This window comes from Nipponia nippon, unplaced genomic scaffold (genome assembly GCF_047370975.1).
Source record: "Nipponia nippon isolate SJK-2023a ecotype South Korea unplaced genomic scaffold, ASM4737097v1 scaffold_6, whole genome shotgun sequence".
Lineage (NCBI taxonomy): Eukaryota > Metazoa > Chordata > Aves > Pelecaniformes > Threskiornithidae > Nipponia > Nipponia nippon.
In genome coordinates, this window is record NW_028262380.1 from 13,676,704 (window position 1) to 13,700,766 (window position 24,063).

Genomic DNA, 24,063 nt, shown 5'->3' on the forward strand with positions numbered 1-24,063 from the left:
ATATTCTCACGTTGCCCTTAATCACTGTTTTCTCCACATACCGATGCAACAATAATCATTACCGCTATAATAACTGACTGAGCAATTGTACGCATACTCACACAGTTGTGTGACGGTCTCCTGGTACACCCTGGGCATCCAGTGATTACCCCAAAAACTTAAGATAAGCTAGAGAACTTTGCTGGTTACCAGTGAACGATGAAAAATGTTTCTTCTGATCTCTGGCATGCTGGTTCTCCCTTCACCCATGCAGCAAAATATATAGAAACGCACCTGAGGGTTCCTCAAAAATCTGCAAAATAAATATGCAGAAAGAGGGAATCCATGGCAGTCATCTTGTTTGGACAGACTTAAAGGGCTTCAGGTGGATGACAGAGTCCTAAGCAATTTAATCTTAGTGTACGTAAATTAGACATGGATAGGTTTTGTGTTTATTTAAAAGATATGTACTGTAAAAATTTGTAACTGTACTGTGTAGTTTGAATGTAGTGCAATAAATCTATAAGCCTTGTCATGGGGACCTGACATGTCTTAAGTGCTCTATCTGTCCATAAACAGCCCTTAGGTGAGGTAAAGGGCTGGTGGTGCAGGGGTCAGGAGAGAGCAAAGTGCTTTCCAAAGTGGCTTTGCAGCAAAGATACTAAGATACTTGCTTGTCCACTACCAGACTCCAAGCAGATTCAGTCTTTCTTTCTCTCTGATGGGATCCTATGCCATAATTGATTTGTAATGTATCTTCAGAGATTTTTTTGTGACTCTCAATTGTTCCTAGCTAAACCGGCTTTGAATTGTTTTCAGCTGTCTCAGCAACAGATGTCAGGTATCATTAAATAATGAACAGTCATTTATGAGAAAGACAAGAATATTTACTCTTTCTGTAATCTTGGCCAAGTTAATCTTATACTCTCTACATGTTTTTCAAAATAGTTTTGTATCTCTACTGTTGGTGAAATATTACGATATAGATAATGTATGAATATTGCTCTGGAATTGAATACTATTATATTGGGAACACATCTTGCTCTGATTTACTGTTAATTCATTTTTCACCAATTATTAAATGTTAAAATAAAAACTTAGAGAATACAAGTAGTGCCATAAATCAATATGTGTCCTGAACTGCAGAGCAAATCATTTTTATAAGAGGGCAAGCTCCTGTATTTATAATAAATCAAGGTCGTTATCTTTTGAGTTTCCTGATTAGAGTAATTAGTCATTTATGCTGATACAAAGCCATCAGTGAATACATTGCTTTGTTTCACAAATATTAAATATTAAATCATTTTGTAAGGGTCATTGGTTACCATCAGCTCCACATTGTAATGTAAATTTGTTGTTTTGTTGGTGGGGAAGTAGTTTCCTCTAACCCAAATTAATACACCAAACAACTCTCCTGCAGTTAGAACAAACTGCCTTTAAGACTGCAACATGAAAACTAATTTAAAATGTCGGATAGGACATAGCAGGTGGAGTTGGGTAGGGAGTCAGTAGTAACTGATGCTTAGTGCTGAGGAGAGGGTCTCAAAGTTAGCAAGGGCTACTCCATGGCGTGCAGATGACTGCCTCTCGGGAAGGCTTGCTGTGCGGGTTTCCCCACTTCGGCAACTGCCCTGCTCATACCTGCCCGTTCCCACAAACAGCTGCGGAGAGGTCTGGTTAATGCCATTTGCAAAATCTTTGGAAATTTGGGAACTGCATATGCTTTTATACCTGTAAAATACTGCTGTTACCCGAGGAGCTTCAGTTTGGAGCTTGAGTTCTTCTCTCCAGCTAGGCATAAAACACAGGTCATCGCCAAGCTAAAATTCCTGCTCTTGAGATATGGAAAACCATGTGCGAAATCGGACTTCCTCCTGCTCCGCTTTAGCTGTTGATAAGATTAGTCTGTTCTGGGGTAGGCTCAAACACAGCTTATTTTTCAGTATGAAAACACTGTGTGCATCTGGAATGTGATAGTTTCTCCTCTACTTCCAGACATCAGTTCTAACTAATAAGTACTTAGCATCATTTCCACAAAAGTTGCCCTTAGTCTGGAATAAACCCATACATTGAGGACAAAAGGCAAGGCTTACTTGGAGAAGAGAAGTTCAGAAGACTCCTAAGGTGTTTTTTGGACATGAGCTGTGTATGCCTGTGCTCATAGGTAGAACTAAGTAGGATGACCTAAGTAATTTCAGTGTAAGCCTAGCTTTTCCTCTGGTGGCATTTTTGGTTTTATCAGTACTGCTGTCCCAGACTGGGTGCTCCCAAGAAGCATGATGCTTGTGAGCAATATGATTCATTGCTAATTAATCTTCCCTCCCTAAATGAGATGACAAATCTGGTTCCAAAATAAGCAGTTTATTACTTATTTAAAGGCTTCAGTAAGGAGGAAGTTAAAAGTGGTTGAAAATAAATTATATGGACTATGACCTATCACTGGCTCCTTCAACCTCATTCTTTTACCATACTTTCCCCTGTTTCACAGTCTGTAAACCCAAAATGTTTTTCCCTGTCTTTCAGTAGCTGGTTTGCAGTTACTGCGGACACTCTAAAGAAAATGGAAATGGATTAAGCTGCTCTTCTGATCGATGTCCTTTCAGTGAAAAGCAGCACCTAATATAAAAAAACAAAAAAAAAAGAAGTTGATGTTACAATAAGAGAAGCGTATGTTGTCTTTTCAAATTGTGTACACATAATTAGCCATTATACTGACTGCTTTGTCAGGTATTCTGAGAATTGTCCCAAATTCTGTCCCGTACCAGGAGGTACGATGTCTTTCTCCATCCAGTACAGGGAGTGTTGGCACCTGACATTAATGCCTGAAAGCCACAAGAGCACAAATATGTCCCTTTGGATGCTGCATCTGTGATTTTGATTATGAACTGAAAAGGGCATTTCAGTTTGGTTCTTGAACTTTTCTATTTGTATTAATGGCAAAACTTCCACTGATTGAGAACTGATCACAACACGTTACAGGATCTTGTGAAAATGTAACACTAGAAAGGACCTAATGATCTAGTTTGACTAGAACTTTCATTATATTTAAAGAAAGCAAGTCATTTTCTGGTTTCTATGTAAAATTCCAATCCAAGGGTAATTATGAATCTCCAAATTCTTTCATTTCATCCTTTATTTAGGGTTAAAATAAGGGAAACCTTCCCATCAGTTACTTTGGTCACCTGCAGTGCAAACTACCAAAGCCATGCTAATCCATGAAGGAGTGTCAGTCCCAGTCACATTTGAATTCCAGTGTAACAGGAAGGAGACAATTCCGAGAGGGAGATTAGCTGAACTACTGCTATTTTGTACTACTTGATTTTAAAATCTACAGTCAGTCAAACACATCAAGAATGGAAGGTGTGTTTTTAAAGAGGTACGGGTTTGTTTACAGGACTGTTCTGCGAATTATAATTGTAAAATATTAATAATGAGGCATTACTATAGGCGCTTTTTTTCTTTTAGCTTATACTCCTGGGAGAAATAGGTAATAGCATATAGGGTGAGGATTTGAGAGATTCGGTTTAGAAGGAAGGGTCGTTGTGACTAAGTGCAGGTTAACCCGTGAGCTCTTGCGGTTTTTTTCATGTTGTTAGTGATGAAACACTGAGCAATTTCACAAGGAAGCTTAAATGTGCATTAGAGAAAGACTTTGCATATGCTAGGACAATGAAAATAGACATTTTTCAGAGATTCTGTATTTCTAAGGATTGTAGCATTGTCCATAGTAAAAAACCAGGCAGGCTACAAGAAGTCCTCTAAAAGGATGAACATTGTCATCTGAAAAGAAAATAGGTACTCATGACTGTTTACCACCTGGGTATTAATGCAGCCAATTACTGTGTCCTGCCTTTCAAACATTACTGTGTTAGAGCAAGAAAAGAGGCAATATTGTATTTTATATGACCTTTCTAATGCTATATATACACATATAGATTTGTGTTATTTGTCTCTTTGATTCACTAAATGTTTCTTATTTGTGGCTCAAGGCATTTATTTATTGCAAGGCTTCAAGCTGTGGTAAGCAAGGTCATAGATTAAGAATTGATTTCCACAGTTGCTCTAGCATACAAACTAAATTTCTCTTGGTTGGTTATAAAAACTACAGCTGGGCATAAATTCAGCTTTTCAACATTGTCTTGAAAATTAACGTTAAAGCAAATGAGAAAATACTGTAAGTATATATTGCATGCTTAATTTAGGCCTTCAGCTAAAACCTAAGGAAAGCAAATTGTTTTTACGCTGCAAGCTTCTAAGTAAAACCGTGCTAGTACTGAAGGGTTTTTTTATGTCACTTGAGGTTTTTTTGTTATTATTTTATGTCTCCCTTATTTTTTTAATCAGATTTTCTGTACGGTTTTTGGCAAGTCATGTTTTGATCAATATGTTCATTACTTCCTTGGTTTTGCTATATGCTCCTACAGTCATTGCTAATTACAATAAGAATTTAGGTTCCAAAATGGAATATAGTTTCTCTCCCTTGGAAATAGACAGTCCTTCTAGAAATACAAAAATCTGCTGTTTTGTTAGCTTTGTCTCTAATGTGAAACACAACATCTTGTTAAACCGAAGGAATATTTAGACTGTAAACTGAAAATTCACTAAAATCAAGGAGGTATGTTTTGGGGGTCTTTTTAAGGTGTTCTTTGTGGGTTGTGGGGTTTTGTTTTGTTTTAAGGTGTGCTTTGTGTCGGTAATGATAGTAGAACTACACTGTGCGCAGCAATCAATTTGTGTAAATGTCTAAGATGTATAACTCTCTGATGAATCTTTGCTGCAATACACAGATTCCTAATAACTATATAATAAATCTTAAGTTACAGAAATTGGCTTCTTAGATACGTCTTGAAAGAAAATATTTGTGATATAATACCTTGCCCCTGCCCTCCGTTTTTGAATTAGTATGTCTAGAGCAGAAACCGTAATATGTAGTGTACAATTTCAGATCATAATCAACATCATCAGGTGGCTTTACAAATATTAGCTTGGCCTCTACTGTTCCTGCATGCATCAGAGTTACTGTTTCTGCCATTAGCAGAGGAACCAAAGTGCAAAATTATTTGTCTAAGCTAACAGAGAGCATGGTGTTCCCATGATGGGAACTCTAGGTTGGCAGTGCGCAGTTCGCACTGTACCTTACAGCACTGGCCCGCAAGGAAGAGACTGGCCTGTCCAATGTTTTGTGGTACGCTGTTATACTAAAATAGAGGCTGAATTGCCAACCCTGTTGCACACTAGGGCATGAAATAACTTTCTTCACAGTGGCCACAATATGTATGTAAAGAAAAACAATTGGAAAGCAAAGTGCTGTGTGGGATGAGAGTGGTAAAAAAGTTTGGCAGGTAAAACAGGTATGGAGTTATTTAAAAATATAAGCTTTCTTAAGAAAAAAAAATGTGTGCAGAAATGAGGTACCTCAAACATAGAAATCTCTCGTCTTTCCAATTCAGATGGATGTTTTGGAGGAATGAAGTTGTGAAATTCATCTGTTGGTACTGATTCTTACCCCTCCCTGAACTGTATTTTGCAGGATTAGAATACATGGACCTCCTTTCAGGGCTGTTCCCAGCAAGCCATTTTGTTAGCACTTGATCTTATTTTGCAAAATCTTGAGTTGGAGCTTATTTTGAGGTACTGAAAACTGAGGATTTTGTCAGTGTTTAAAATGCCCGTGTCCATAATGAACTTCCTTTTGACTTCCTTGAGATTTTCATATGGAGATATCTCAAAAAAATGCAGCTTTGTGGTGAAATGAGGTGAATCTATTCAACTCAGACTTTCTCTGAATAATAAAACAGTCTCACTGGAAGCCTTGTTAGGAAGGAATTATGATTATCAAGTCTGGTAGTCAGAAAGGCTTCTTGTTAGGGTATTACTGCAGGACTAACTCAAGCATGGTTATGCCTGACTGAATACAAGATTTCCGCCCATTTCCAAAATGTAGATTTCTTTTTTGAGAAGCAGTTACATATGTATGAAGAATCTTGGACTGATTCATTAACTTTGAATAAATTCCTGTGGCAAATGAGGGAAATGAAGAGAAAGCAAAAATAACCAGTTGAGCAGGACTCCTTGTGGAAGTTCGGCTGCCTGCAGAGACACAGGGCTAGTACAGCTATATGACTGATAATTCATTGTAGATCCACCTGAGGGCAAACTTGGAGGAACAGAACCTTCTCAGAAGTAGATCTGGCACCAGCCTCCTCTGTATTGATGTAGTAGTACAGATTTTCACATTTTTTCTTTTCTCCGCGCCCTTGCCCCAAGACAGGGGAACTAGATGGAAGAATTACTGATCAGTTTTTTTCTGCTCCTAGGATGGTATAAGAACATAAGAGTGCTAGAAATCTGGTATTCTACTTTTGGATCCTCCTTGACATCAGATGTCTTCCTAGAAGCGGCAAAGTCAGTCCCTGCAGTCACCTAATTCTCATGCCCAGTATGTTCTCCACATGGAACCATTCTCCAGTGACACCCAGTGCAAAACATTAAAAAATGGTGTTTCCAACAAACAGAACAGAAGAGGCTGGTGAGCAGGGAGAGGGAAGCAGTCTTGCCATTTGTGCCCTCTGCAGTGTGCTCCACAGAGAGAAATGAATGAAGGGAGGTGAAGGGAGATGAACGATCTCTTGTATGAACTACCTGAAAAGACCCTCTGAGATTTATGGATAGGAGTTGGCAGTGTACATCTGGGGAAGGTCTGTCTAGCTGCAGCCTAGAAGTTCGGGCTTATGTAGGAATCTGTTGTGAAAAATGCTGTTTGAAAAAGTGCGCCCACAAGATGTATTTGGGAAGGCTGGGGTCTTTTGAGTAAGCAGAGAAGTGTGCTACTGCGGTGACTTTGGTATTCCCTTTGCATTTTAATTCTGGCATGTTTGTTACCTCAGCACTTGGTGCGAAATCTGGCAAACTCTGTGATCTTTCTGACTTTAATTGGAGAATTTAACTTGTAAAGTTCCCTGAAGTTTTAAAATGCGTAAATAGAAATGTTCTTACCATACTTTGATTTTTCTGACACAATTTGTGCTTTTTCAAATTGTTGTTATCATAATGTACGTATGCTCCAGTGGTAGTATTCTGTTACTTTAGTGGGGATTAATTGCCCAAAATCCAGTATCTGCAGCCAGAGGGCTAACCAGATCATTTCAGATAGATCAAGGGACCGCAGTCATTGACATCTGATTTGGCTTCCTCTGACTCAGCCAGGTCAAAAAGATGAGAGATCACCCCTGTATATGTGGCTGGGGATTCTTCCAGTTTGTGGGATTGCACGGCAAGTACAGGGATAGCATATGCAGCTTCTGTGCACCCCACTGTACAGCGCTTGGGGTCAGGCACTGGTCTGAAGAAGGCAACTAATAACAGGAATTCATCTATCGCTCCCCTGTCTGCACATCTCCTTGGGAATATAACTCCTTGGCATGTGTTAAAACAACAGTGAGGCTTCTTTAAGCACTCTGAGAGAAAACAAAAAATTAAATCATGAAGTAGTATCTGGTTATGCATTCTTGACTTCATCTTCCTGCCATCCGCTGCCCTGCTCTGGTACGGATGGTTCTGCAAGCTACACTCCGGCAGAAGTTGTGAACAACCGGTCTTGCTGAGACTCATCCCAAGCCTCCTTCCGTCTGCCGTTCCCTCAGCGCTAGAAACAACTTCCCCAATAACTGACAAAGACTTCAGATTACAAAACTTAAGCAAACATGTTCATTGTGCTTTTTTCTCATGATAGTGTTTTCATCAAGGACCAGATGCCAGCACCAAATGATGGTTTGGTCCCAGGTGGCTTTACTCTCTGGTGTGCTGGTGGAAAATGGGACCTACTGTATGGTATTAGCAAGGAAAAGGATTTGGATGAGCAAGAAGCAAAGGCTGCCAAAAAATGAAACTCTGTGACCAAAGGAGTCCTGGTACTGTGGGTTTTGAAGGCTCTATAATTTAAAAAGTATCCAACTCATTAGTGCATCCTATCTGTTTTAAAACAGCTTTAGTTATACCTCATTCTTCACTGCTTCTCTGCTGTGGAATTTTTCCTTGTGATACGGCCAACTTTAAATGTTTCAGGTTTTTCTCTCCCTGGTAGAAGGAGTAAAATCACAGCAACACAGCCGAGCGTGAAGCAGTTCTGCACTAAGCACTCCACCTCTGTGGTGGAATGGAATCCCCATTGCTGTGATGACATTTGAGCAGCTCTAGATTTCAGTACTGCTGCATCATTTTCCTTTCAATTTTTAATTAAAAAGTTTTCATAGCCAGGAGACAGAACATTAGGGGGTTTTGTATACACCGCCAGCCCCTCCCAAAAAAAAAGGTTCAACTGTGAGTGAAATGCTATTAAAAACAACATTTGTAGAGATGCCAAGTAGGAAGAGACAGCAAGCATGTAAAGAACAATTCATTTGTTTCAGAAGGAATATACGTAAAATAATAAATGATTTAAAAACAGGTTTTCTTCTGTTTCTCTTCTTTAAATCTCAGTTTTCCATAAGAATAATAATAGTAATTTTCTAACTAGGCAACGAAGATTTTGGTTCCACTTAATGTCTCAGTAACCTTGCACTGAAATGCTAGTATTTCACAATACTGGTATCTAATTTTAGTAATCAACCCTTATGCATTGAATGTGTTGAAATTTACTACTTTCTATGCTTACAGGTTTTGATAAAGGCAAGCAGACTTCATTTAGTTCATTACTTATAAGGCAAAATGAGGCACTTTGAATTTTTCATAAGGACACACATTTTTGTTCACGGCTGGATGAACACATTAAGTTGTGTAACACCTGTGTCTAAGTAGATGTAGAAGAAGGTATGTATGCTGGGCACAGGTTAGTTTTCCTCCAGATATGTAGGCATAAAGCCTGAATAAAAATGCAATGTTTAGTTTTTAGACACTGCACAATGTCCTTTGGTCAGCAGTTACTTTGTACAAACACAGTTCCTATATTACCATGCAGGAAGACTGTAGCAATCACCATAAACCCAGGGTTGGCAATGAGAATATCTGAGCAGAATAAGAAGACCTTTCCAAAAGGAAACTTGCAAGAAAATTTCTTTCATTTGAAAGGCTGTGGTTGACTTTCTCAAATTATGGTTATTTGCTCATCTGACCCATTTATCCAGTAAAAATAGTACTAAATCCTGTGACCTCGACAGTAGAGCTTTTTTGATCATGGGAATCCAATATTCGTGGCTTGATGGCATTTGCTTTTATAAACAAGAACAATTGTTAATGTTCTTGTGAGTATCCTAAATCAGCATTTGGAACATACATATTTCAGGTGTGAATATGCAGCCAGAGCTTCATACTATAACCACTGTGTTCCAGTTATTTATTTGGTAAGTATTTTCATATTTTTGAAATAAAAGGTATGGATTTTTTTTTTTTACCAAACTAAAATTTTTGCAATGGATCATCACTAAAAATCAGAATTATCATGGGTCCTTTCTCAGTCTTCAGTCTTTTGCAAATTGCAGTAGCATACCTTCTGAAAAACATGAATGCTGATTTAGAAGAACGCCCTGAATCACTGATGTGAGTTTAAGAAGAGGCATCAGCAGTGTAAGATGGCTATACTACAATTTTCACGCCACGGAAAGTCTGCTCAGTGTTTTGCAGTGCCATGCATGCTCTGTTACATGGCATACACCTACACTGGCTCAACCAGCGGAAAATCGACAAAAACATGCAGAGGCTGAGAGAGATGCTTGAAGAAGTTGAAGAAGTAGAGGTCATCTGGTGTGAAGCTTCTAGGTATGCCCTTCTTTTTATCAACAAAATGACATAGTACTTGAACTATTGATTTTCTTTTACTTGGTTTCTGAATACAGATTTGTTTAGAGTATTTATTCCTTTCTTGTTGACAGAAAGTTGAAGAAGGGAGTTGAACAAAACGTACAGGGCAGTTCATATTAATACAGAACTTTTTTCCCTTTTCCGCCCTCTCAATAAAATGCACTGGCATGAGACAATTGGAGTGCAATCCTGATGACATGGAAAAGCAAAAGAGAAGGCCACAGACTTGCAAATAAAACTTAATTGTTATTTGCTCATTTGAAACTGTCAAGGAGACAGCCAATACATTGCTCCATGACTAGTTCTAAGTTACTAATGGTACCTGAACTATGATTTATATATCACGTCATTCATGTACTTGATCATCATTCTCTCATCATGTTTTATGTTCTTGGCCTGTCCGAGTTCATTTGTGACAGAGCGAAGCCTCTGCGCTCTTTTTGGATGGCTTTTGGTTTCTGTTTTCCTTTGTTTTAAAAATAATCAGATTGCAGATCTTACACGGGGGGATGAGTGGTGGAGCTCGTCCTTGCTTTGCTGCTGGATCATGAGCATCTGATACATGACAGTTCTCTGCTTGCTGCAAAACTACTCTAGTAACTCCATGCTGTTCTGATTGCTTTTTCTCCTTTTTTGCCTCTCAAAGGCACCGATGCGTGGATGTTTCCTGACTCATTAGTACTTTTTTTTAATTCATTGAGAGTTATTTCTCTTTTATTCGAAAAGAGAAGGAGGTGGTAAAAACTAGCTATGCTGGAGCAGAGTAATAGAAAAACAACTAGCTATTCAGGCTCAGTTTAGGGAAAAGACATTTTGCTCCCTTATTGTCTTTCTCTTAAATAAGCCAAGAGGTGGGTTTGTTCTTTTATCCACACCCATCTTTACACTTTTCTTCTTTACACTCATCTGCAAATCCAAGTCCATTGCTAAACTGAGATGCTCTCTCTACCTAAACTTAACATGACCCTAAGAGTAGCCTTAAGAAAGCGAACCCACATGATCTGTGTGCTTTCAGTCTGTGTTGCTGTTTGCAACCTGAATGTAACTGGGTTTCACGGTACCCACAGCGTGCCAGAGAAGAGCTAATCCTGGAGATGGGTAGTATATTGCTCCATATTGCCCATTCCTAGTCCTGTCAGGCTATATGAATAAGCATGGCTCTGTGCTGAGGCTTCTCCCCTCAACATAGTCCTGGAATTGGGGCTGATGCAATGTCTTCATATGGGGTGGAGGGTTTGTACTGTGAATGGCAGTTGAATTTACAAGTAAAAAGGAGCTCAGATACCCACTGAAAAGACTGTATTGATATAAGAAGCTGAGATATTGGATGTGGAACTAATGAACACACAGTTCTGAAAACTTGGGGGCTTAAGGAAGAAATTAAATGACCTCTCTGTTGTATAGCATAAGTGGATCAATGGCTTTGTTTTTATGTTTTTCTTTGAAAGATATCACCTGCTGGCTGCAGAGTGGGTCGATTCAGCTTCCTTCTGGAGCCTGAGTAAATCACTTGAGGAAGATCTTGTTTTCTGCTGCATCCTAAAGACAACATGGAAGGGGAGAGCATCTATGAGGTTGATTCTGGAGATGGACTTGGAGGTAAGGATGCCTATGACTTATTTTTGCATTCATCCCAGATGGCTGGTTACAGGAAGCCCCTATAACAATGGACCTCGGAAGCCACAAAGAGCAAATGTGATAAAGATGTCTACAGTTCATTGATTGTATTATGTCACTTTACAAGCAGTGAATAAAAATTTTTGAAAACAACTGTGTCCTAGAGGAAGTGGCACACCTAGACACTGCACGTTCTAAATGTTGTTATTCAGAGTCTGAGATGTCCCAAAGATAATGCAAGCCCTAAATACTTACAATAAAAGTAAAGGCATGTAGCCTTTTCTCTCTTTCTTTGTTTCTCCTTTTTCTGTCTCTCACCTGCTGAATAACTGTGTTGCACACACTCTCTGTTTTGTTTGTATTTTTTAACTGTGCTGCAGAAAATGGGATGAAATGGTACTGACTCTGTCTTCTATACTAGCGACCCATGTGTAGATGGAGACTTTTCATTGACCTAAAAGGAAGAGTTCTTGTTTTTACTAGCTGCTAATTGTACAAGTGTCCTTGGGCAAATTAGCTAACTTCATTGCTGTGGTTTATCATCTTCATAGTGGGGTGAACAGCTTCTCAGAGGAGGTAATATTACATACTTCTACAGGGATTCTGTTCTTTGCATATAACGTGGAGGACCTTTGACAGAGTTTTTGGGTAGGTCCATCTGTTTTAAATTCCTGGTTTAACACAGCTTCTTCTGAGATTAACTAGTCAAACACCTTTATCTAGTTTGCAGAACACCCTGAACTGCCTAGGTCAACTCACTTTTGAACTCAGAAGTCTAAATATTCTGGGAAAGAACGAGGTTCGACATTAGAACGTTCGACATTCGACATTAGAACGTTGTAATAACAAAGACTCGGTGTGCTGCACATCTGTTTGATGGTTTGGGTGTTTTCCTGTGACTGGATTGTAACCAGGCAGATTGTTTTTTGTCTGAATATACTGTGCTTGTGCTAAGATGCCCCCTTTTGTGTTTAATACTTCTGTAATACTTTTCCTGGGCCCTATCTGTATCAGCAGCACTATGTACTAGGAGGAACAGTTTCTACTGTGTTACCACTGAGTTTCCTTCTCATTAATGAGTTGCTTCCAGACACTCATCAGTTGGACTAACATGCAGATGTATCCTTAAACAGTTTACTCTTTTTTTTAAAGACAAAAACCCCTGATGGTTCAAGTTACCTTTAAAATTCCTGATAATACCGTCTATGAAATAACTATTTTGTTGTAATAAATTTTATGACAAGAACAATATAAATATTTGTGCTTCAAGTAATGCCTTTCTGCTAGGTGAATGAAGGGTAATAGAGTAGCAGCATTCTCTTTGACTTTCTGAGCATTTGTGTTGCCCTCTCCCGTTTTTGGAACACCTGGAGCCATCATTACGACCGTTAATGATAGGTTACAAAATGAAAAAGTAACCTAATCTCAAGCACTAGTTTTCTGGCCTTACTGCTGTGTCCTTCAGTCACTGAATCTCTGCTGCAGTACTAGATCTTTGTCATGTCTTTCATGCCACTTTGAGCATGGAAAAATTATTTCAGAGCTGAGGTCAAAGACAATTTTGTATCCCAGCCCTCCTTGAGTCTGACCTTTGTTGTTATAATAAGTTACTGTCCTTGATGTACATTTTTCTAATTTATATAGGCAAGAGTGAGTATGTGTGTTTAAGTACGCAGAATGGGTAACCATATTTCTGGCTTGTCCTGCTCTCTTTCTTTTCGGATTCTGACTTAAGAGCATAAGCTCTTCAGAGCAAATTTACTAGTTTTGGGAAATAGAATAACTTGTCATTGACATAAGTTGAATAGAACTACTGGTATGAGAACAAAATCTGATCATATATGTGATAGGGCTATATTTACAGCAGCATGTCAGTATCTCCATCGTACATATATGTATGGCACTTTTTTGGACAAAGTGTGCTTGCATCAGTAATTCTAACCACAGAGTACCATTTCACATTTTTCAGAAAACAGGTGATGTTCTCTCATGTGAATTGCTGAATAAGAGCTCAAGTAAAAAAAATTCCTTGCTTCATCCCTTATAAACTAAACAAAGGTATATCAAAACAAACTCAACAAAAATTCCCATTCTGAAAGTATGAGGAGTGGGCAAGAGCTAGCTCTCTGTTATGATCAGCCCATCAAGCATTCCTATCTGATGAGTAAGGGAAGTGTTGGAAACTCCCGTGTTTTAAAATCAAGGGCGACTAAAACTTTTAATGTAGCTTTCCTAAGTTTCTTGGATTCTCTTTGTCCTGCTTTTCCCACTTCTATTTGAGATACCAAAATGACAAGTATATGCTGTTCATGGAGCCAAACTATAGGGAATTTTGCACTGTTTTACAGAATGTGATTGAAATAAAAATGTGACTTTAAAATAAAGCAAGTATCTTTTGGAAGATCAAGGACATGCATACTTTCTGAGATGGGCACATAGTTCTCAGTGGTGTATAACAAAGTTTGTATGCACCCTATGTATTATACTTTGAGATATGTACATATCAAGCACACATGTATGGTTACAATTAGGCTGATTTGATGTCTGAATTATGATATATGAGAGACCTGAGACAAAACAGAAACATGCCCATTTTCAGCAACACGAGTAGAACATGTCAAGCATTTTACAAGTACAATGAAATCACTTCCAAAAACCATAGTATGTTTTTTTAATTCAAGGTCTGTGGTCTCTGATGGAAGAGTTTCCTGGGACCATAAACTCCCAGTGAGACTGCATGAGTTTGAGGGTCAAAAGACCTTAAGAATTTTGTGGCCATTTCTTGTCAGATCCAAAAAAATGATATTAACAAAAATATTACCCCATAGTTCATTATTTTATTAGTAGAAAATCAGGCCACTATTTTCAGATTCAGGAACCCAAAGTAAGGCTCTTCCCCTTGTTTTAACTGAAAAAAAGTATTTGGATTTTCATAGGTGTGGGTGGCTTACAGCATTCCTTAAAGCCAGTAAAAGCTGAGGAATGATGCTTATAGAGATCAAGTAAATAAATTTGATACTGTGGAGTTAACTCAGGCTTCTTTAGTTTAAAAATTAGCCCTAATATTAAAAGCAGTTTAGGTAGCTGTACTGCGGGCATGTACTCCTGGTCCTCTTGACTTGATGTTACTTCATAGCAGGTTTTGAGTGCCTCTTAAATAATGCACAAAGAAGAACAGAGCTGACTTTTCTCCTGGCCTATAAAGCCAAACTCAGTGAAGGTCCCTGTGATGCAGTTGAATAGAGTCTCCAGAGTACAAGCCACCCCAAACATGGTGGAGAAGAGACAGGACTGTAATTCTTCACTGTGCAATGCACTGAAAACCTGTTATAGCTGACCTAGAACAGATGGGCACATCTACTTCAAAGCAAAGACTTCATAGCTTCAGTTGCCTAGGAGAGATTTCTGTTTTCCTCAGACGAAAGAACTCTGTGGTGGGGTGACCTTGGCTGGCTGCCAGGTGCCCAGCGAGCTGCTCTCTCACTCCCCCTGCTCAGCAGGACAGGGGAAGAAAATAAGATGAAAGGATAAGGAGAGGGACATCACTCATCAATTACTGTCACAGACAAAACAGACTCAGCTTCAGAAAGATTAATTGATTGCTAATTAAAAATATAGTAGGTTAGTGACAAAAAAAAAACAAACTAAAACCACTTTCCCCTCACCCCCTTCCTTCCCAGACTCAACTTCACTTGTTCCTTCCTGACTTTCCTGCCACCTCCTGCCACCCCTGAGCAGCACAAGGGGGATGGGGAATGACGGTTACAGTCAGTCCATAACACTTTGTCTCTGCTGCTCCTTCTCCTCATGCAGTTCCCCTGCTGTGGTGCAGGGTCCCACTCAGGGGATACAGTCCTTCACAAATTTTTCCAACGTGGGTCCTTCTCACGGACTGCGGTTCTTCAAGAACTGCTCCAGTATGGATCCTTTCCACGGGGTGCAGTCTATCAGGAATGTACTGCTCCAGCATGGGTCCCCCACAAGCCACAGTTCTTGCCAGAACACCTGCTCCTGGGTGGGCTCCTCTCCATGGGCCACAGCTCCTGCCAGGAGCCTGCTCCAGTGTGGGCTCTCCATGGGCTGCAGTTGCCTTCAAGGCATCTCCATGTGCTCTGGTGTAGGGTCCTCAGTGGGCTGCAGGTGGATATCTGCTCCATTGTGGTCCTTCACGGAGGACAACCTGCATCACCATGGTCTCCTCCATGGGCTGCGAGGGAATTTCTGCTCTGGCACCTGGAGCACCTCCTCCCCCTCCTCCCTCACTGACTTTGGTGTCCGCAGAGTTGTTCCTCTCATGTATTCTCACTCCTCTCTCACAGCTGCTGTTGCACAGCTTTTTTACCTGTTCTTAAATACATTATCACAGAGGTGCCACCAGTGTCGCTGATGCGCTCAGCTTTGGCCAGCACTGGGGTCTGTCTTAGAGCCGGCTGGAACTGGCTCTGTCTGCCATGGGGGCAGCTTCTCACAGAGGCCATCCCTGCAGCCCCCCCCGCCAAAACCTTGCCATGCAAACCCAACACAGACTCTTACTGCTATTCCAGAGCAATATTCTGCTTCAAGTGTATTCCTCATAGATTTGATGCAATTCTTAGAGGGTATTGCCATTAAATGATTGTCTTTATTATCAATATCTTGGCTACTTTGATGTGTTCCTAAAAGTAGTCGCTAACTTGGACAATGTAGAGTTAAGTATATTTGGAGGTGTTTCTTTAGAAACTTTTAATCCTTTTAATTATAGAATGATATGATTATTAATTAAAACTAAAGATCAGCTCTATTATTTTTCTGCTTCCGTGAGTTGATTTTTCAAAATTTAATCCTGTTTGTTTTGGCAAAGAGTCTACAGTGTCTAGATACGTATGCAGAATCAGTACCGTAGCACACGTTTTTCCTTGCTCCCTGTACTGCATTTTAATAAGAACCTGAAGATTTGCTGCTGCCCGAAAGGTATTATGGGGAAGAGATTGGGGAGGAGTTAAGCAACTTTGGTGGTTCTGTTGCGTTGTTGATGTTACACCAGCTCTGCTTTTGGCCTGCTGTTTTCACTTGTAGCTCTTGTTCAAGTGAAAAATCCTTCCTGCACGTTAGCAAGGCTGTGAGGCAGTTGCTATGGTATTCAGCTTTTTCTTTTTTTAACCAATCCGCTTGCTTTTGTGATGATTCAGCCCAGAATAAGAAATCGGTCACACAGGCTAGAGCTGTAATCAAAAGAGCAGCTATTGTTGGCTTAAAAATCTATAGAGGTTGGGGGAACAGCAGAATTTGAGTGTCAAGAAAATATTTATCACGGTCTGTGTTTACGGTATATATTCTAATGTGTAACTAAATGCTAGTAATGGTGGTAATATCAGTAGTCCTTTTTCAGGACGATAATAAAAATAGAATCGCTGGACTAATTTCTCTGTTATTTTATCACCCCAAAGGCATCAGTAGTTTCCAGCTAAAAAAATACCAGCTATTTTAATTCTGTGGCTGTTTTTTATTGTTTTTTGTTGTGTTAGTAATTGTAGTATGTTTCTGACACGATATTATTTGCTAGTGGAAGATTACCAGACTCTGCTACTTGTCTTCTCAATTTTAGTGTTGCTGTTTGGCTAATCGGAAAATTCTGGAAGACTGCTAGGTAATGTAGAAGGACTTCAAAGTGGTAATGGTGCTTATATGTAGCTGCAGGGATCCAAGGATAAAAGAAAGACAAGGTATTTACAGAGAGGTATATTCTGATAGATGGACTATCCAAAAAGGGAGGACGGACTTTTGTGGGTCTTCTGCAGGTTTTAAGAAGCTCTTGTCTGTTTGAAGGCAAGGTTGTTCTCTTCCCCATCCTACCTGCAATTGTATCAGCAGGACAAATAAAAGATACTGCTTCTTTTGTACAAAACAACTTCTTTCAGAAGACATGGCTATACCACAAATAAAACTTTTAACTTTCAATTTAGAAGTCACTAGAAAACACACTTGTAAAAGACAGTGCTACATACTAAAAGGCCATCAAAATCTAGACAGTGCAACTGATAACAATAGGTATGTGAAAGCACGTATTTGGCTTTGGAAATAACTAGACAAAAAAAGTAAAGATTTACTCTAGGAATGCTTTTTGTCTGTGTGCTCTGTACAATACAGTGCCACAATCCTTTCCCAGTGGATACTAGGATCTGCTGCAGAAACCTTTGCTTATTACTCCCCGAAGTGTCACGAGAGCTTTCGTTTTCTTTCCCAGAGCCTTATGTGGTACCCCTTCTTTTTCTATATGCTGGTAATAATGTCCCACTGTGGACTAAAATGCTGACAGTGAGTAATGATATCTCAGCTCTCACTGAGTATGAACAAAACCACCTCCTAGTTATCAAGGGTTTGACTAAGAATAGTAACTGAATGAGGAAGTTGAATCTTGGAGAGGATTTAAATGATGCTGGTAGAGAGCATGAACTTTTCCACGTCTGTAATAGCTCCATTTCAGTGTTTGAATTCCTCACTGTCACTGGACATCCAGGTAAACCTCAGCACGCTGTGTGCATGCCACCAGAATAGTAAAGCAGTCAGCTGTGATGTCCAGGAAATACAGGTTTCTAAGCGTCTGGTGCATGACTTTGCAAGAGATCAAGAGGAAGATGTGCATCAGCTCATCAAAAAGAAGGAAAAATCCACCTTCTAAGATAGTACCAAAAAAAAAAAATAGAAGCAGATCAAAAAAGACTTGTCACAGCAAACTAAAAGGAAAACTCTTCCTTGTTTATAGTAAGCAGTAAGTCTTAATTTATTGCACTGGGGTTCCTGCATCATAATAAGTGGAACGTGCAGAGCTCTCCATTGACTGTTTAGCTAAACAGGCTGCAGTCTTTTTAGGTCAATTATTAATTATTATTAATGTCAAATCTGTGCTTTAAACACATACTCATGGGACAAACTCCCACGTTTTTCAGTGAAATGAAAACCTTAGAAAAATCTGGGTGGATCAAGAGATTTTTTTAGAGTTTATGGTTTTGGATGGCCAAATTTAATGTATGTGGAGTTTCATGTTTGTTAGTTGCCACTGGATGTCTGAGAACATAAAAACCATACATCCAGGAGATACAGTTTTTAAGCATGTCCTCTTTTTACAAACATGATTTTAATGGCACAGTTCGCTGATGTTTTATCTTCTGATGTTTTCAGATAAGCTTTTTACTGTTAGATGAGTTTTTCATTGTTTATTATTGTTCTTTAACTTATTTTTAAGAGCTATATACTAAGTTACAAGATATGTACGAATGACCAGCAGTCATTCTGGCATTATTGTCATTAGAGTATGGCAGATAGTTTTGCACTATAATAAACGTGGGATATTTTATATTGGTTCTTATCTTCATTTAGAAATAAATTTGTAAATACACGAGGGAGAGCAAAGAATGAGAGTTGTTCTTAGACATAGCTCTTTGGTGGCTTGCATTCAAAATATATAGAGGGCACTTATGAAAACTAATGCTAATTTGTAACCGTTGTGGGTATTAAAAATATTGTGGAAATCATCCTGAAGGTGATTATGAAATCGAAATGCTCATAAGCACATTGCCAGTATTTAACTGACAATTAATATGTTTAGTCTGGGTTTTCACTTGATGATGGGGATATAGTGAGTTTATTAAGGGGTGATGGTTTGCAATGTAAAAGTGAAAAATCTCAACAAATGACTCCTAGTGAAACGACACAAATGCGACTTGCCAGAGTTCTCCTATAGTTGTCTGCTGCAAATAAATGCTTAGATGAGGTCTTCCGGTGATGGCATAGATGATCTGGAGATAAATTAACTTACTCTTTATTCAAGCACCACAGTCATTGATCATATAATTTTAAAAGTGTTGAGCATCTAAAATTCTTAAGGCAGAAAGGGGACAAGAATATTCAAGCTCTTGAAAGTGTTTTCTGGAGTGGCCCTTGCATTTTAATGCTTTTGCAAAAACATCTATACAAGATGTTAATTTTAGTAGTTTTCGGGATCACAGCTAAAGTACATGTATATTCCTATATGACTTCACTTAGAAATTGCCCTTGACTAATAATTGCCCTTGTCTATTTGCCACCCAGCTTGTAAGGCAAGTCACAAGGGATGGGATTCCATTTAGTAGAGCTCTGCCTTTTTAAGGACAGTGCAATGTAAGAGATGGGAAGTGTGTTTAAATTTAGTTATATAAAAAATACCCTGTGCACTGATCTGTTGTTCAAAGACATGGCTTGCTACATGTCGCTTTATTTACCTTTCACATGTTGTATGCACATACTGATACTTCTTCACTGCTTATACTGGATCTTTGCAAGCAGTGATATACACCAGTCCCCTGCTGGTGTAGGTATCATAGCTCCACTGCTTTTGGAAATTATAATAGAGATATGATGCTCTACATACCCAGAGGACTTGCCCCGTTTCCACCAAATGAATACTGTGGGCTTGATTCAGATTCACCATTTATTAAAAGTACTACTTTTAATAGTGCAAATATAAGTAGAAAGAAAACTCTCTCTTGAGTAGGGTGTATGCCGATACCCACCTGAGTAACTAACTTGAATGGATTGCTGCTGTCTGGACTAGATTCACATAATGACAAATGCCTTCATAAAAAGGACTGCTTTGATACAGCACTTCATCTTTATGAATTTCAAAGCTCTGCAAATTTAAATATAAGCATGGGTAAATAAGCATTGAAATCATCCTGGCATGTATAACAGATTTTTTTTTCCTACAGTACTTGTATGTATTTGCTTTCCAATGTATCTTCTAGAAAAGAAAGGCTTTCAAAGAAAAGAGAAAGATACAAATTAAAATGGAGAATATATTTCCACACAGATCCATGAGGTTTTTCTCTTTGATGCTGTACAGACCTGGGATGAGGGGTTGATAGTTTGGGCTACTCTTCTTTGAATACCAGTATTAATATAAAATGGGTTCCTTAACTTCCTCTCCTTATGTTCTGATGACAGAAATACAGTTTATTTCTCTGAAATAGAGCATTTTATTTTATGCTTGTGTGATTTTGGTTTTTTTCCTTGTCACTTTTTCATTTTTCGTTAGGAAGATCCTCCCTTTAAAAGGGAAAAAGCACTTGTTCTCTAGATCCTGTAGACTGGTTTTCTGGGGTCCATTTTAAATTTTATTGACTGAAGCAGTTAATGCTTCTTAAAACCCTGCTTCAACAAGCATTCTGTTGAACTGTTCTTGATGGAGGGCAAACTGATTAATTCGAGTTGAATCCCTTCAACAGCTGTAGAATGGGTTTCACACTAAGGAATTTTCAAGGTACTTAATTATTTCAATGACTTAGATCAGGACTGAACTATCAGCACCTCCCTGCTAATTCTAAAAATAGTATCTACTTTGGAAGTATGAGAGAGGAAACTCTCTTGAGTCTCAGCTAATTACACTGATGGAAATGAATATTGGAGCTAGAAAGATCTGGGCTGCAGCTTGTGACTTACACTCTGGTGAGTCTGGGAATGTCTGCTGAGGAAGTATTTTTCTGCTATTGAAAGTGATTGGGAGAACAAGGTGCTTGCTTGCTTACAAGGTCAACAGTTTTGTTCCTGCTTGAAAAGGTATCCTTAGATGAGGAAAGTTTTCACCTTTTTTTTTGTCTTGAATTTCTTTGTTTTTTAGGGAAAGCTATAAGGAAGCTTGTGCGCAAGGCGACTCTGGTGGCATCTAGAATCCTCAGATTTCCTTGACTGAATCCATCTGGGTTTAGCCCTAAATATAGTAGACAAGCTGCACTGCTTGCACTGATAAATTATATCTTCCAAATGATAGACCAAGGTACAGTCATGTATACTAACCGTTTTTGATCTCATTTGACTCTTGATTCTGTTGCTTTTTGGGTAGTTGTGACAGTACGGTTTGTCCCCATTGTTGTGGACTATCTTTTCATCAGTACTCTCAAAAAAAATTAATTGAAAGAGACTTCTGGCCTGGCTCTGGCATTTGATGTTGCCGGCTCCTTACGAGTCTGCAGCTTGGTGGGAAACTTAGCCTCGCCTGAGATTTACAAACTTGCCTTCAGTGGCAGGTAGACAGTGGGACTGTTGGCAGCACAACTTTATTTGGTTTTACTACCCATGGAAAAGAAAAAAGTGAAAGCCTAAACCAAAACTCCACTTCCTTTTTGACATATATTTTCCATTTATTTCATATGCTCAGCAATCATAAAATGAAAAGACTATGTTCTAACAAAGCATAGATTTTTGACTACAAAATAACAGCTGTATCATCAAAAGGAAAAATAGATCAATAAAGTACTATTCTAAATGATAGTTAATAATTAGGTTTCTTTATATCTGCTTTGGTATCTCAGCTGGCTGTTGGAATGAGCAAGCAATCTCAGTGCCAACTGGCCTGCTTTCTGAGGTCAGAACTTCTCTTTGCTTTTGTTTTAGATGGGAAAATCTTCTGTCTCCTACCTGTGTCTCTTCTGAACTAAAGGAGAGATAGCTTTAATAACACAGAACGTTACCAGTTTCAAGATGCTTTTGGAGTGGTGGTGTTGGTTCACATTTTAAAAGACTTTGGTATCCAATAGAATATATTGCTCTGCTTGGATCGTCCATGACATCTAAAAATTAAGACTGATTAAGCATTTTTTTTTGTCTTATTTGAGCATGACATTGGTTGGACTATTAATCCAATTGCACAGAGGCTATTTGATTTTTACATGGTTTAGATATTGAGTTGGAAGACTTCAGAGCTGTCTTTTCTTGTGGCCAAAGACGGGGGGAATGCTTCCTCTGTGTGTCTTCTTGGTTCCTTCATGCTGCATGTTGGGCTGTGGCTGTTTGCTGCCTCCATCTTCAAATGTTGAGCTTTATCCTTGTTTTGGTGCTGTGTCCAGATATCAAACCTCCCAGTGTCTTCTCCCTAGTGCACAAAATACTTTGGAAAGCATCTAGGGTCTGGAATGGATGGCTGCAACCTCAGACTGGCTGGCACATTTGGCCCCTTGTGAATGTCCAGGTCTTGCTAAGGGAGATCCTATACCAACCATAGCCTAAATCATCAGCTGGCCACAATAAAGAAGTCTGTAGGTCACACACAATTTGAGAGTTGCATATGGCTTTGAAGTTGCTACATAAAATCTGCTTTCTGTTGTGTGGCAAAAGAACGTTAGATTTAAGGAAGGAATGCCACTAGTGTTCAGCCTTGCAGAGTTGGTCTACAGATGGTTCTCTTTTTGAGTATAATTCTTTTAAAATATATGTACTTGCTGAGAGGTTAATGAAAGGTTCCTATAATTCTCCTGTTTAATTAGTACAATACAGCAAATAATTGAAGAATATGTCTATCTTTTAAATTGACAGCAACAGGTCACACCTTTGGCACACAGATAATTGGTAATTTTCTGTGCGTATCATTAGTGGAGCAGGAAGATGTTGTGATAGTGCCTATGATGAAATTCAGCTGGCCTGTAGAGGTCTGTGTGAAATGCTTCCCTTCCTTGTCCACCGCCAGGGTTTTGTGATAAGTCTCGGTATCTTTTGTATATCTATCTATTCAGCGTTTGGCAGGTCAAAGCGCTTGGGTGAGGTAAATTAATTTTCTTTGTTCTAGGAAATTCTGGTGTTATTTCATGATGGTTTTAGGTTATAAAGTATCGTGCTCTTCTCTTTATTTACAATCCTTCGGAAAATTCTGACTTCCAACAAAATAATTTCTGAACAGGAAAGGCCTTGAGAGAGGTTCCTTCTGCTACAAGAGAAACAGTGGACACCACATTGGAAATATCTGGGAGCTGGCAAAGGGAACTGAAGCTAACCATAGGCTTTGGCGTAAGGCTCTGGAGTTTAATGCCTGCTGTGGAAGTGCTGGATGTGAACAGGCTATCCTGCAGCCCCGGTAACGGCGAGAAGAGAGGATGGCTCAGGCTCTCCTTAACCACACACTGCAGCAAGACTAGGGCTGTTGTGGGATGACAGATTCCTGTTTGTATAGCTAGTACTGTAACAGTAGTAAAATGCTGAAGATAGTTTTAAAATCCAGCTAATAAATGAAAGGGATTTAATAGTCACTAATTACAGAATTTAGAAATACCTGAGACCCACGGACATTTTTAATGTTAAATGAAAAACATGTTTAATGAAGTCAAGTACCCAAAGTCAGGAAAAGTTGGAAATTTGCTCACATTGGTTTTTGTCAGCTGCTTTTGTATTCAGCTGTATAATCACAAGCTAATTTTACTTTAGCTTAGTAGTCACTCAATGAATTAATTAAATGTATAGAAAATGTATCTTGAAAAATAGTCATGGCAAATTAGTTGCGTCTATCATTGTTTTTGAGAGCTTGACTCAAAAGTTTTCCCTTTATTTGAAAGGTCTTCATATATAACTGAACTTTTTAATAGAACTCAAGGTGCTCCAGCTAGATACTAGCTTGAGTTGGAGCATGATGATATATAGCACATCTTATCACTTCCAACTGTTCAGCACAAAGGGCTTAGGACGAGTATCATCGGAAGCAAGTAGAAGAAGATGCAGATTTGAAGCGTTCAGTGGAAGAAACCTCTAAGTTGGTTTTAGAGAGGACTGGTTGTGCTAATCTAATAAGCATACACTAAGGCAGAGAGACCTTACAACACAAGGAGAGAAAAGTTAGTTTGGATTTTGAACTATTAAAAGGGATTCTATGGAGATAAAGCAGTTTATTAATAGAGT

The 24,063-nt window shown here is 38.9% G+C and overlaps 1 protein-coding gene across 8 annotated transcripts in view; it reads left to right on the forward strand.

The window, feature by feature from the left end:
- The window catches only part of PPP2R2C (protein phosphatase 2 regulatory subunit Bgamma), a 200,191-nt gene that overhangs the window by 87,781 nt on the left and 88,347 nt on the right, over positions 1 to 24,063 (forward strand). For 2 of the 8 annotated variants that reach the window (XM_087737220.1, XM_087737219.1), the window contains exon 2: positions 11,223 to 11,373. The exons of 3 other annotated variants lie outside the window; for them this stretch is intronic. In XM_087737220.1, the coding sequence (XP_087593346.1) occupies positions 11,325 to 11,373 (49 nt within the window). In that variant the 5' untranslated portion in view covers positions 11,223 to 11,324. Of the gene's footprint in view, positions 1 to 9,490; positions 9,733 to 11,222; positions 11,374 to 21,022; positions 21,179 to 24,063 lie in introns of those variants that run through there. 3 more of the 8 variants (XM_087737221.1, XM_087737223.1, XM_087737224.1) reach the window with 3 other exon arrangements.